Source organism: Trachemys scripta, chromosome 2, assembly GCF_013100865.1.
Source record: "Trachemys scripta elegans isolate TJP31775 chromosome 2, CAS_Tse_1.0, whole genome shotgun sequence".
Classification (NCBI taxonomy): Eukaryota; Metazoa; Chordata; order Testudines; family Emydidae; genus Trachemys; species Trachemys scripta.
The window spans coordinates 155,933,557-155,947,904 of record NC_048299.1 but is presented as its reverse complement, the minus strand read 5'-3'; the positions used below and the strand labels follow the sequence as shown (position 1 = coordinate 155,947,904).

The following is a 14,348-nucleotide window of genomic DNA, read 5'->3' as shown; positions in this document are numbered from 1 at the left end:
GGGATCCTGGTTGATAGCAGCCATAGAGACAGGAGAACCTGACTGGGCAAGGAAGCCCTTGGTTCTCTGCAGCTCTCACTGGCTGTTTTTTAAACAATGAGGATCAGAGATTTTAAGTTTCTAAAATTTTAACAGTGACCATACTGGGGAGAACTAAAACTATTAAAAACCGTTAGTGCATGAGAGGTATGCATATTCCAACCCCTTTTAGGGCCAGCATTTGAACAGAGGTAAATTCAGATAGGATTCCTGGCATTCAGAACTAACATGGCTGTTACTCTTTTGCAGTATATTCAACCTACAGTTTCCTGTCAGAGCAGTGGATTCTGGCTACTTCTGCACACAGTTTATACGCAATACCATCCGCACAGCGTGAGATTCCTTGTACAGCTCTGCCAAAGCCCTTCAATGCTGGCCGGTCGGAGCCCCTTCTATTTCAGTGTTAATTCCCCACACCCCACCCCAGCTCTGCCAATACACCTCAGCCGTCACCTATTATTCTAGATCTGGGCTTACAATGCACAGGCTTTCATGTCAGATTGTCCAGCTGTGCTTCTGTTACCAGGACAAATGCCCAGGAGCAACTAAAGTGAGACACCCAAATCCACTTAATTTGTGACTCAATCAGTCCCGGGTATCCAGAGGTCAATTTCTGTTCATCTCTGCACCGTGCCACTGAGCTTATAAAATCCCCTTTCCCCATGCAACAAAATCTCAGCTGCAGACGGTAATGAGGAAGGGTTGAGGGATGAAACATCGCATCAACTACTGTGAAAGGGGGCGGAGTAGTGCCATTGCAAATGGCAAAGGGCCTGCCCGCTGTATGGCACCCATCAATCAGCTGACTATCAAGTGACTCCCCAAGCCAACAAGAGACATATTTACCCAGGCGGGGTTTTCAGGAAGATGTTAGGGAGGGCACTTTGAAAAAGAAGAGTCTGAAAATACCCTTTGCTCCCTTCCATTAGACTGAGCAGCTTCTGGCTGCATGCTGTGCTCTCCATTGTGCCATGGGAAAAAGCCTCAGCTCCTCGGGGTAACTCACAAAACCGGATCTCTAGACATCTTCGCCATATTGCCACATTCCCGCTTGCTCTTTATCTCCGCTCCGGGGTAGCGGGTGGGTGTGACCAACTATTGCAAAACAGCCTGATTAGAATTGCGCACCACGAGGGCACGAGCTGGGAAATCGAACTGACTCTGTCACATGTCAGTGCAGCCCTTGGCCCCTCAAAACTGTTCAATAAATCAACATTTCACTCAACTTAAAATGGCCCTTTGCAGCAGGTGCATAGCCTGGAGCATCTGAATTTAAACTATCCACCCCAGGAACTGCAAACACCTGGCAAGCATTATTCAAGAGAACAACTTCCCCTCCCCAGCCCCAACCCCTTTTCTGCATCCAAAGCAGAATAAAATGAGATCAGAAGATTCATGGCATCTCTTTACCTTGGGTCCTGGCCTCGGCTGCATCCAATCCCAGCGATGGGTCACAGATCTCCTTTACAGGTGACCGGATTGGAGTTTCTGCTTCAGGGGTCTCAAAATTGCCTTCGGAATCCGAGCTGCCAAGGAGGGGAAAAGAATGAAGAATTACCACTTTCAAGGCTAGCTCCGAAATGCTTCACATACGTTCCCTAAATATCCAACCAGACTGGATTCCAGCTCCCAGGCCGACCAGCAAATCAACCGATCTGCAGATGACATCCCGTGGCTGGAGTGATTCATTCCCAACACACCATTGTAACGAATGGAAAAGGTAGAGGAGGTGAAACCATGTTACAGTCAATTCCCCTTGAAACTTCCCTTCCAGCCACTCTCCCCCAGATGCCCATCTATCAGAGATTAGTCACATTGCACCATTACACTTTGGTACCTTGCGCACAGATTGTTTTTATGTGAAATCACACACTGGCTATCTCAGCATGGGTCAGTGACCCCTGGGACATGGCACCTCCGATTGGAGCCCCTTCCTCTAAAGCTTCAGCTGCTCTGGATGTTGGGCAGTTCAGAAAACAAGCCTCTACCTGTGTGTTTCATGTCTGCTAGCATTTGCACTGAGACCAGAGAGCACCATGTCAGAGCAGCTGCTGGGGCCTGCCGGACTGCTCTGCCACAACTCCCTTCCCCTACGATTGCTGCATCTCTGTGGAACTAAAAAGGTGCCTGAAATCCACAAAGCCGAACGTTTCCAAAAAGGAGCGCAGGTCCCAGGGGGCTGGGAATTAATAACGCTAACACTACACACCGTCTAGGGAGCTGAAGGGAAGGGCCGAATTAGCAAAGGCAGATGCAAATGATGAACATTCAATGCACTGAATAGCCAACAAGCTCTTAAGGGAGAAGCTGACAAGCAGGGCAGACGCAGTACATGGGACTTCACCGAGCCACAGCAGAGCATTTTGTCCCTGGAAGGATGCATCGTGCTCTGAATGCCATTACACGTGCAAGTCAGCAGGGACTGGAGATTAATGGGACTGTGACAAGTTCAAAGGCTGAGTCCTAGCAAAGCAGGGATGCTGCATACTTGCCTGAAACTCAATGATTTGGTCTCTGCCTGTGAGTCGTCCTCCTCTATCTCTCGCTCTACCCCACCATCCTCACCGTCTCCAGCACCCCCCCCTCGCACAGCAGACCACGTCCACTTGGCCCACTGGACTGGGGAGAGGATCTGCCAGGGGCTAAACGCCATGAGAGCAGTTTTCCCAGCTCCGGCTGCCAGGGGATTCTTTTCAAAATGGAGGGAAACGGTGACAAACGCCTGTAAATATTTCTAGCTGAGGCACGGATGTGGTTAAAAGTGAACCATCGGATCCCCGCTCTCGGCAGCTTCCTCTGGGGCAGGCTGCCTGCAGAGCTGTGGAGACTCTTCCAGATGCTGCACGCTCCTGTCGCCGAAACTTAAACAGCGGCGCTGACTTGCACTTCCAAACAACAGAAAGGAGCGATTTGTCCCAGATTTCCAAGGCGCTGCACAAACCCTTGTCAGCAGAACCTGCTCCTCCACCTCAGCCGTCTTCGCTCCATCTAAGCCCCCTGAATGCTAGAATCAGCTGGCTGCCAGATCACAGACTGTACATTCTCCAAAGAGCCTCCCCCTCGGACTGTACTACTCTCGCTGGCAGGGAGGGCGCCTGGCTCTGCGCCTCCCATCCTTGTCGCACGGGAAGCTTATTTCCCCTGCTGCTTGGAGACTGGTTGTGACCGATTTGCGGGGTGAAGTGAGCAGACTTCAGGCTTGCTAAGTTAAAAACACCAAGGGGAGAGGTGAATTCAAAGTAACTCCCCCCACCCATGCCATAGCAACAGAGCATCCGCTCTGGGAGTGAGTAATCACTGCCTTGGATTCGGTCACTATTTATCCTCTCTCTCACTCGCTATAGCCCAGATCTCCTTAGGACCCCAGCTCTTTCAGGTAAATTATAGCTGCACACAGAGACCCCCCCCTCCCCCCAGTGCACTTCGAGGAATCTCAATTCTTAGGCTCCTCTCACAGTGGCTCTATTTATCTCGGTACCCAGGGGGGTCAGACACAAAGATGCTGCACCCGATGGAGCTGCCTTGTATTTTTTCATGCAGTCGTTGAGATGAACTTTCATTCCCGCCCCTTCCCCCCCCCCCCCCCCTCGCTTTCCCTTCTGCTTTCGCTGGGGTTTCTCTTGCCTTCTTGTCGAGCGGGCATTTCTGAAGTGAGCTGGCTGACTGGTTAAATATCAGCTCCTCTGCATTTCTGATGGGAGTGGGGGAGCAGCTGGGCTTCCCGGTTCTCTTTTCACCATGCGGCATGTTTGCTGCTTAGGGGCTGCTGCTCAGAGCAGTTCACACGGGCACTGCCCATGGGGGGACCGCTACAGTCCTGCAGAGATAGGGTAATGCCGACCACAAGCATGTGACTGCTTCTGAATATCTCCCGCACGCCGCTCCTAGAGCCTGGCTGAACACCAGGGGCCCAATTCCCCCTGGCCTCGCCCCACGCGTGGGGTGTAAAATGCGACCGTTCCGCTCTGATAGCATTTGGCACCCATGTTGCAATGGTGGTAGACAGAGTGCACAGAGGCAGAGGAGGATTGGTCCCAAGGAGCGGGACTCTCCTCTCGCTCGCACCAGTCTAACTCCGCTGAAGTATGCCTCATTTACGCCAACCTGGCTCAGGGGACTCACCCCCGGGCAGTATCTGTATCCTGCCACGATGCAGCAGGAGGGACTCGATGAGCCAAGAGACCCTGCCAATAACTGCCAACACAGCAAACACGGTGCACTCGTGGGCAAGGGAGTTTCCTCCTCTACCCAGACCCATAGACACTGTGGACAAACAGCACACCTGACTTTCAGGAGACCACTCTCCTGGACAGGAGTCCCCACGCCCCACCTTCTGCAGGGCATGAGGTTTCCCATCCCAGAGGCAGCACAGACCTCTGGGCCTGGTACAGCCACTGTGGCTGCATGTCCTGCTCCAATGTGGGACCTCCCTGGTTTTTTGAGACCTGACTGGCATTTTAACCACCTTTGGGCAGCATAACAACTAGAGATCCTCAGCGGGCATAGGTCCTCAGCAGGCATAGGTCCTCAGCAGGCCCTGCGTCTCTCCGACATGCCAAAGAAAATACGGCTCTGCTGCGCAGGAGTGTTAGAGTGGCCCACTTAAAAGAGGTGAAGATGTCTTTGATATCTGAAGAGCAGAATTAATCCCCCCGCCCTCTTGCCAGCCTCCAGACAGATACTGTCTCCCTCCTTGTGCATGCCTAGTCACTGGGAATAGTAGTAGAGGTGAGGTCAGCCTGGCAGCCGTCTCTGGGCTTGCAAGCTTACATGGGGTGCTGACCCTCAGCCATATGCCTGAGCACAGCCCCAGGCCTGCACCTGTTGGCCAAACAAAGAGAAAAGGGTATATTGGCCACAGGCTATTTCTAAGGTTCTGTGCTCTGCCCATGCAGAAGGAACAGCCTTGTGGTCTTACTATCCAAACCACAAGCATGCACTGTACCACCTCTTCAGAAAGCAGACACTGTCCCCACTCCATCCGAAAGGTCGCCAGCATGTGGGTAGAGCAGGGAGCTGGGCAGTGGTATCTGAACAGTAACTGGGGCAAACCCCTGCCCTAGACACTTTCCAGGGAAATTCTGGCTCCATTAGCTGGGGTTGATATTTGAGGCTTTTAAAACCTCCCTGGAGGAGACTTCCCAGGGCAAACCATTTATTTATTAAAGAAAGGTGTTTTTAAAGAGATCTCAGCCTCGCCTTGGGACGTGACCAAATTCCCTGCGAAAATAAGCTGAGCCAGTAAACACTAGCTAAACAAATGCCTCTGAAGCAGTCCCTTGGGAATCTTCCCATAAAGTGGGATCAGGTTCTAAGAATCATCAGAGCTTAGACCGACTGTCCTGAGTTCATTACTTCCCACACATCAGCGAGACGTGGACCAGGTTCCCGACACCTCCCAGATTCACAAAGTGCCAGGGTGGAATGCACAGGAATTTGGCAGCAGGTTTGTTACAAATGCTGGCATTATCAGCTTTGAGTCAATTGCTGCTAGGACAATCTCAGCCTTCCAGAGCAGAATGTTTGCAGATGAAGATCCAAGCTGCGGGGCGAAATCTTTGCATTACCTTGGAGGAAAGGTTTGTGTTTCAGAGTTGATTTATCCACCATCTTCCCCCACCACTTCCAGAAACATTTCGGGCAAAGGGATGACAATTGGAACAAAAGCTGTGAAACTCGGCTCAGTGCAATGCACAGAAGTAATACTGGCCTTGAACAATTCTACATAGTCTGCATGTGATAGGCCAGGATCACAGATAGCGTGCAACTATTCTGTAAATTAGCAGCTAATTGCAATAGTAAGGAATGCTTTCACATGAGCATAGGAATACCAGATACCACAGCATAGGTGATACCAAATCAGACCAGTGGTCTGTCTAGTCTAGTGACTGTCTCTAACGCTGGCCAGCATCAGATGTTCAAAGGAAAGTGCTGGAATCCCCATTGTGCAGAACTGTCAAATAACGTCCCTAATGCAGCCCCATTGTGCTAGGCACTCTGCGAACATAGAGTAAAAGACTGTCCCTGCCCTGAAGAGTTTACACTCTAAATATACAAGACAGGCAAAGGATGGGCGGGGGAACAGAGGTGAAGGAACTTGTTCAAGATCATGCAGCAGGGCCAGAAATAGAACTAGGTCTCCTGACTCCCAGTCCAGTGCCCTGTCCACTGGGCCACACAGCCTCCCATGGGACACTTGAGCCCTACGAAATTTACCCTCCCAACACTCCTGTGATGTAGGACCGTGTAATTATCCTCTCTTCACAGATGAGGAAACTGAGGCTCCAGCGGCACTTGGGGCGGTGTGTAGTTACAGGCACTACCTGTGCTACTACAGGCCACAGGGAAAGCTGAAGCAGTGGGACATTCCACTGCTAATAATTGCAGGGTAGAGTGGGAAGCGCCGCTTGGATGTGTAGAGAGCCGTGTAGGGTACATACCCTGCGGGTTCAGGTGTGTAGGGCACTCGCCTGGCCTAAGCTGTGGCCAGATGTCCCAATTTTATAGGGACAGTCCCGATTTTGGGATGTTTTTCCTTATATAGGTTCCTATTACCCCCCACCCCCTGTCCTGATTTTTCACACTTGCTGTCTGGTCACCCTATGTGGCTCCCCATCTACACAGCTATTTATAGCTTTGCTAGCTGAGCGTGCAATGTCTGTACTCCGCATGCTGCCTGAGTGTAGACATACCAGAGAAGTTAAGTGACTTGTTCAAGGTCACACAGGAAATCACCGGCAGACTCAAGAATAGAACCTAAGCATCCTGACTCCCAACACTACGCTTTAATGACAATACCATCCTCCCTGCTGGCTGGTTGTAATCGGCACCAAAATCAGTTGTTTTCCCCTGCAGTGTGTGAACTTCTGGGCTGCAGAGTACAAGCTGGATTTTGGGGAAGATCTTTACAGAAGCTGATTTTGAGAGATGTGATGATGTTGCATTAGTCAGTCCTGTAATGCTGCACACTATAATCTGAACACTGCCTCCCCTGAATCACTGTTTACCCAAGGACCTAGCTAGTGTGACTGCATTGCTGCATTTAAAAATAGAACATGGCAACTCGATTTTTGCCAGTGGCTCTGCTGAGAAAAATGACAATGCAAACAATGAAGAAGTAAAGATGGCCGGGCTGTCGGCAGTAGGAGCACAAGTCCATCTCTGCTGCAAAGAGGAAGTATCTGGCTCAGCAAATTTCTATAAACCTCCACTTGTTGGACGGGGATCAGAGACACGTGAGCCAATCAGAAGGAGGAAATTAACAGCATCCTTCAATTGTGAAGGCTGCACAATCAGTACTGCCAAGAAAGGAGCCTCTCGTCATCCACAGGAGAGGAAGCAGGCAGGGATGGGGGTGGTGAAACCAAACTGTAATGCTTCAGAGACACTGTAAGAGACATCAGGCAGGTGGACAAGCTTTGTACATGCAGTGCCTGAGGGCGTGAAGATACCAGGGATGGTTTAAGAGCAGAGTCAGCATCCACTTGCCATTTATTTATGATAGACAATTAAGAGAAAAAAACCAAACCAACCCAGCCTGTCAATAATGCTGGCATACACAGAGCAACACCCAAGTGAAAGAGCACACAGCTAGGAGGAAACCAGATTTTGACATGCATCACCAACTCCCAAATGTTGCTCAGCACCATCAGCAGGTGTGATTCCCCACAGCAAAGAGAAGAGCGAATCCGCCGGTTTAAAAGGTGTCTTCCACAAGCCACTGAGCCCATGACGAGATTCGAGGGGGCACAGGCAGTTTGCAGCCTGTGCCTGGCCTGCCCATCGAGCAGCATCAGTGATTGTATTCACTGTAATGCAGTAAGCTCCTGGACAAGGGCCCCAGTGCGCTAGGCGCTGTACAAACACATGGCAGTATTAGTGCTGTATAGCCTAGGATTACACAGCCCAAGTCTGCACACGGGGTCACTCAGTGCCTCCATCTGGAGCTCTCCACTTCATAGACACACTCCCGCATCACACCATCCAAGGTCCCACGGTGCCCTGCCCTCCAGAGTTTGTCCTCCACTATTTTCTGAAGAGAAGATCTTCAGGACTGAAGCAGAGATCAGCACTGTCCTCAGACTGTGCCTGAGGCCTTGGCTACACTGAGGACTTCCCAGCGCTGCTGCAGCAGCGCTGTGAAGCGCGAGTGTAGTTGTGCCACCAGCGCTGCGAAAGCTCTCTCGCAGCGCTGTATGTACTCCACCTCTCCAAAGGGGAGTAGCTTGCAGCGCTGAGAGTGAGCGTGCAGCGCTGCAGGCTCTGATTACACTGGCGCTTTACAGCGCTGCACTCGTTGCGCTCGGAGGGGGGGTCGTTTTCACACCCCTGAGCACAGCAAGTTGCAGCGCTGTACAGCACCAGTGTAGCCAAGGCCAGAGCCTTCTGTTCTTATGTGAGAATGAGCCATGAAGTGTCCTGTTGGCTTTGTGATGTACCAGAGCCCCTGGCAATGCAGGGCAGAAGATTCTGATCATAGTCACTCTGATTCAGCAGTTCCTGGGCCCTGCTGGGTCTCGCAAACAAATGACTCTCCTGGCTAGCTTTATTATTACTTTTAAATGAAAGTATAAAAACCAGAGGCTGTTTCCACACAGCAGCAAAGCTCTGCGGAGGTTTAATATCCATCTATTTAAAGCTCAGCTCCCTGGCTCTCTCTGTTCACAGCCTCCTCACTCGGCGCTTTGCTTCACCAATTACTGTTAGAACAACTCATGTGTTCCTTCCACATTACGAACACTGAGAGCTCCATTGCCCCCCCCCAGGTGCCCTGTGCAATCTGGTCACTGAAAATGTAATTACAACGTGGCTGCTACTACATCAGTGTCTGCAAGGCTATCGTTTGGTGTCCGCTTTAATGGAGGCAGAAAAGCATAAATATTTCACGGACCGACCTGTTTGGTTTTAAAGGTCAGTCTGAACTGAACGTCAACGCATGCAGCTTGCATCCTGTTATCATGTACTTTAACCAGACTGTTATCCCTTCCTGAGACCTTTCTTTAAAGTGCTCAACACTAGTTAACACCAGTCTCCAAAGGGGCAGCCTTGCAAACTCCCGTCGGCACACGGTGAGCTCCAGAAGCAGCGTTCACGAATTGCAAATGAATCCTTACATCTGGAGCATGTTCAGAGATGACTGTGCAGATCAGTGGCTCCAGAGGGAGGGTTATTTTAGAGTCTGTCCTGCATTTTGTGCTCCTGCCTGGTTTCCAAGTGCTTTTGAGATGCTACTTCTGGATGGCAGTACTTGCGGGAGGAAGCCCCTCTCAGTCCTCTTCCCAGCCTCAGCTTGCTCCCCTCGTTCTACAGTGGGTTATGTTTAAAAACCCAACACATCACTGCTCCAACTAAATAAGCAAAATGCATTTTTTCCCTTTTGTATTTTGCAAGTGAGAAAGGCAACAGCCTTGGAGAGCATCTCTGTCTTGACACAGGTGCCGCATGGGCATCAGCAAAGCAGCTTCATTCACACCGCTCTACCCTAAACAAGAAGGATCCCGTCTCTGCAGGCAAGAGGGAAATGGTCTCCATGGCCCATTCAGCCATCAGCCCCTCTGCTAAGTCTACCAACAGCGGGACTACTTAGTTCCAGTTCTTCATGCACAGATCTGCAGGCCAAAAGAGACCATGATGATGGCCCCATCTGATCTTTCCAATGGTTATGGTGGTGGCTGGGTGATGGAGCAGGAGTGCATCCACCGACTGGCTGCCGAACAGCATTCAGACTGTGATGAATTTGGATTGGGACCAGTAATTCAGAGGTGAAAAGGCTCAATGTCTCTTCACCAGCCAGCCAGTCTCCCCTGAAATGTCACTAGTGACCTTATTAACCTGCTCAGGGACACAAGCCTATCTTTCCCATCTCAACGCACCTGCAATCCTTTTGCTTGCAGAATCATCCAGCCTCTTACTACTCCAGCAAATTTTGTGTCCCTGTTGATCACTGGTTTTGCAGCATTTGTGCAGACTCCATTCTAGCTGCTTTCGGGAAGGAAGTGGAGAGCGCACAATGCAAGGCATGAATCCTTTGTTCTGTGACAGCAGCTGCACGTACCAAAAGGCTCGGAAATCATCTCTAAATTTGTATCTTGCTCTGGCTTTTCTAGCAGGAAAAGTTTCTCTGTTTTCATAGAATCATAGGGCTGGAAGGGACCTCCACAGGCCATCCCGGCGCTGAGGCAGGACCAAGTAAACCTAGACCATCCCTGACAGGTGTCTGTCTAATCTGACAGGGATTCCACAACCTCCCTCGGTAACCTGTTCCACTGCTTAATTATCCTTAGAGTTAGAAAGATGTTCCTAATATCCAACTTAAATCTCCTTTGCTGCAAAACTATAACAATTATTTCTTGTCTTACCCTCAGTGAACATGGAGAACAATTGATCACCGTCCTCTTGATAACTTTTTTACACATTTGAAGATTTTCATCCCCCCCCCCCCCCCCCCCCCCCCCCCCACAAAAAAACCATCTCTCTTCTTTAGACTAAACACGTTCAGTTCTTTCAACCTTTCTTCACGGGTCACGTTTTCTAAACCTCTTATTTTTGCTGCTGTTCTCTGGACTCTCTCCAATTTGTCCACCTCTTTTCTTTTAAACTGAGGTGAGCTAAAATAAGGTATTTTACACAGAGCACCACCTAGTGGCTGAACAGTACAGTACAGTTTAACATTCCACTACACAGTGATAGCAGCGAAGCCAAGGAATGGAGCATGGAGAATGGGTCTTTTCTCTTCCCTGGAGGTGGCTGCTCAAAGACTCATAGACCCTAAGATCACAAGGGACCATTCATGATCATCTAGTCTGACCTCGTGCATGTCGCAGGCCACACAACCTTGTCCACCCACTCCTGTAGTAGATCCATAACCTCTGGCTGAGTAACTGAATACCTCAAATCATTATTTAAAAAGACATCAAGTTACAGAGAATCCACCATTTACACTAATTTAAACCTACAGGTGCCTCGTGCTCCGTGCTGCAGAGGAAGGTGAAAAACTCCCAGGGTCTCTGCCAATCTGACCTGGAGGAAAATTCCTTCCCGACCCCAAATAGGACCCTCAGTTGGACCAGTTGCCCAGCAGTGGGCAAGGCTCCAGGTTAAGGTTCCTGGACTGCTGGGGGAGCAAATCCATCGCTGAATTTTACAAACATGAAATAAAGCCTGTTACAAATAGGGGCCAAAGCTCCAGCTATTGCCAAGGAGCACACAGCACAGACAACGGGTCCTGGGGGGCTGCGTGCAAAGGTGGAATAACACTCACACTTACACTGCTCCCACCCCAGACAGGTCCCCTGGCATGTGTTAAAATAGTCTCTTGGTTATGCAGGATGCCAGTCACCAAAAATGACATAAAAAACGGCTATATTGGGTCAGACCGATGATCCATCTAGCCCAGTGTCCTGTCTTCCCATAGTGGCAGGTGCCAGATGCTTCAGAGGGAATGAACAGAACAGGGCAATTATCAAGTGATCATCCCCTATTGTGCAGTCCCAGCTTCTTGCAGTCAGAGGTTTAGGGACACCCAGAGCATGGGGTTGTGTTCCTGACCTTCTTGGCTTATTTTCATTGATGGACCTATCCTCCAGGAACGTATTTAATTCTTTTTTGAACCCAGTTATACTTCACAACATCCCCTGGCAATGAGTTCCACAGGTTGACTATGTGTTGGGTGTAGTACTTCCTTGTGTTTGTTTTAAACCTGCTGCCTGTTAATTTCATTGGGTGACTCCTGGTTCTTGTGTTAGGTGAAGGGGTAAATAACACTTCCTTCTTCTCTTTCTCCAAACCATCTATGATTTTATGGACCTCTATCATATCCCCCCTTAGTCATCTCTTTTCTAAGTTGAACAGCCCCAGTCTTTTTCATCTCTCCTCATACAGAAGCTGTTCCATTCCCTAATAATTTTTGTTGCCCTTCTCTGTACTTTTTCCAATTCGAATACATTTTTTCTGAGTTGGGTCGACCAGAACTTCAGGCAATATTCCAGGGGAGGGCGTACCATGGGTTGATATAGTGGCATGATGATATTTTCTGGCATCTGAGGAAAGCTATGCCCACACTCCTTTCTTCAGGGATAGTGATGGCATAAGAGCCTCTCCAGAGACTCAACACAGGCCGGGGAACCCCCTTCCTTACACTGGGGTGATCCTCCCAGTTCCCTCCAGCAGCGCCACACTCAAGAATCAGGCTCCAGAGCTTTGCATTCCTCAAATCCTTCCGCAGCTGGTAGCCTATGAACACTCTGTGCAGGACAGTAAAATAATCATCATCATGATATCATTTCTTCAGCGGCCCCTGCTCCCTAGCCAGGAGCAGGTACCTCACCGTGCAGTGTGTAATGCACACACCGCTTTGCCACATTTCCAGCCTGTGGGTCTAGCCCTGCAAACTTGCATGGCTAAAGGTAGCCCTCATTGAAGCAGACATTCTGCTGTGCTCAGTGGGGCTGCGTGAATGAATAAGGTTACTCATGGAGCAAGGGTCAGGCCACAGGACATTATTTCCTTCAGCAACTGCTGCATTTTCCTGATTGCTGCAGTCTTCTTCCTCCAGGAAGGCAGCTGGAAATGCAAGTCTAAAAGCCGACCCAGCATGACCAGTGTTTGTCATAGTTTAACCCGAGATGCCCTGGGTTGGAGAAAGGAGCGTGTCTGGAATATGTATTTTGGTCCCGGTGTGCCAGCTCTAGGAAGGTGTACGTCTTGTTTTGATCTTTTTCAGGAGATGCACTGTAAGTCGTCAGTGGCTTAGTTTCTGGTGCACACATGGCCAGTGGTCCATGGCCATCATTTGTACTTGTCATCAGATTTTCCTTTTTCTCCTTCAGCTGTTCAGCTGACTGAGAACGATTTCATTTTAACAGTTCTGTTCCTTTGCAGCCTTCAGTTAATTGGTTCCATTGTACTGAATTTTCTCCAGCTGTGATTAATGCCCAACTGGCAATTGCAGAAACTCCACTTTATATAATACACTTCATTACCAATAAACAACTATATAAACCTCCTGGTTTTCTGCACAAAGGCTGAACAATCCCAGAGCCCATGGTTTGGGTCAGGGAACTTTAGGAACTTCTCCTGCACAAGAAGTTACATGATCAAAGTTAACTCTTAGAGGAGTCCGGTTCAGAAAATTACCAGTTTAGACAACTGAAAAGGCTCTGCTCTGCCCTGGAAAATGTGCCTAAGCAGAGCAGGGAGACTGGGGTGGGTACGTCTCCACAGCCCGCGGCAGTGAATCCCAGAACCTGGGCTGACACACACAGGCTTGTGGGGCTTGCACAATAGCACTAAAATCAACTGTGTAGACGTGACGGCTTGGGCTCTGAAGCTCGTCCCTGTCACTAGGCTTCAGAGTCCAAACATCCCCACAGTTACGTTTCGTGCCACAGCGCGAGCCCCGAGACGTGCTGCCGTGGGCTGCAGTTCACTGCGTAGGCGTAACCGGGGTGTGCACAGAGCTGGGATGAACTCCAGAACATCATGGGGGCAGTTCACTACGAGTGAAGCTCATTCCGGTATAGAAGGGCCATGTGACACTTAAACCCTATGCTGAGGGCCTAGGCGGGATTTCAATGGTGCAAAGACCTTACCTTGGTGCTCTGCACCAGCATTAGCTCCAGCTCCACCCCACGATAGCCTGGCTCTCCAGGAAGATGTTTTGCCTCAGTAGCAGCAGCACACCCCAGAGACCGAGCCTTGCTAATGAAATCCCTGCTACTGAGCTCAGATGTTTCCTCCTCTATGTGCAGCCAGGCTCCGCTCTGAGGCTGCCCACACAGACAGCGGCTTTATCCTCAGTCAATGGCCCCATTTCCACAATGTGCCCGGTCTCCAATCTGAGGGTGATGCCAGCGTGTGAGCGTATTTCCTATGGCCTCTCCATGGCAAGGATGGACAGACACAGTTCACGTGGCAGCCCTGGCCCCACACTCATCACTCTTCAGCCAGGGGCTGTTCACCCATGCCAGGTTTCCCTGGATTCGCTCTGCACTTTTCACAGAAGTTCAGCTCTAGTGAGGACAAAACAAAAACGTCAGCAACTCATGAAATGCTGCTGGCAGCACTGCAGGGCCCTTTTGCTGGTGGTCTGGGTGCAGAGGCCCAGGCCAGAGGGAATTCCTCTCTCACACTAGAGTTGGCCCCTCCAGATCAGGTAGGGTTACCATACGTCCTCTTTTTCCCAGACATGTCCGGCTTTTCGGCACTCAAACCCCCGTCCGGGGGGAATTGCCAAAAAGCCGAACATGTCCGGGAAAATGGCAGCTCTGCTCCTCCCCAACTCTTCGGCTCTGTTTAAGAGCCGGGCTGCC

The 14,348-nt window shown here is 50.2% G+C and overlaps 1 protein-coding gene across 7 annotated transcripts in view; it reads right to left on the bottom strand.

Moving 5' to 3' along the window:
• Window positions 1–14,348, bottom strand: part of TACC1 (transforming acidic coiled-coil containing protein 1) — a 93,972-nt gene that overhangs the window by 46,334 nt on the left and 33,290 nt on the right. For 3 of the 7 annotated variants that reach the window (XM_034762006.1, XM_034762007.1, XM_034762002.1), the window contains exon 2: window positions 1,450–1,565. Coding sequence is in view for 5 of the 7 variants with exons in the window: in XM_034762002.1 (XP_034617893.1) it covers window positions 1,450–1,565 (116 nt within the window). In the remaining 2 variants the exon portion in view is untranslated. Of the gene's footprint in view, window positions 1–1,449; window positions 1,566–2,531; window positions 3,189–14,348 lie in introns of those variants that run through there. The other 4 variants (XM_034762003.1, XM_034762000.1, XM_034762005.1 and 1 more) reach the window with 4 other exon arrangements.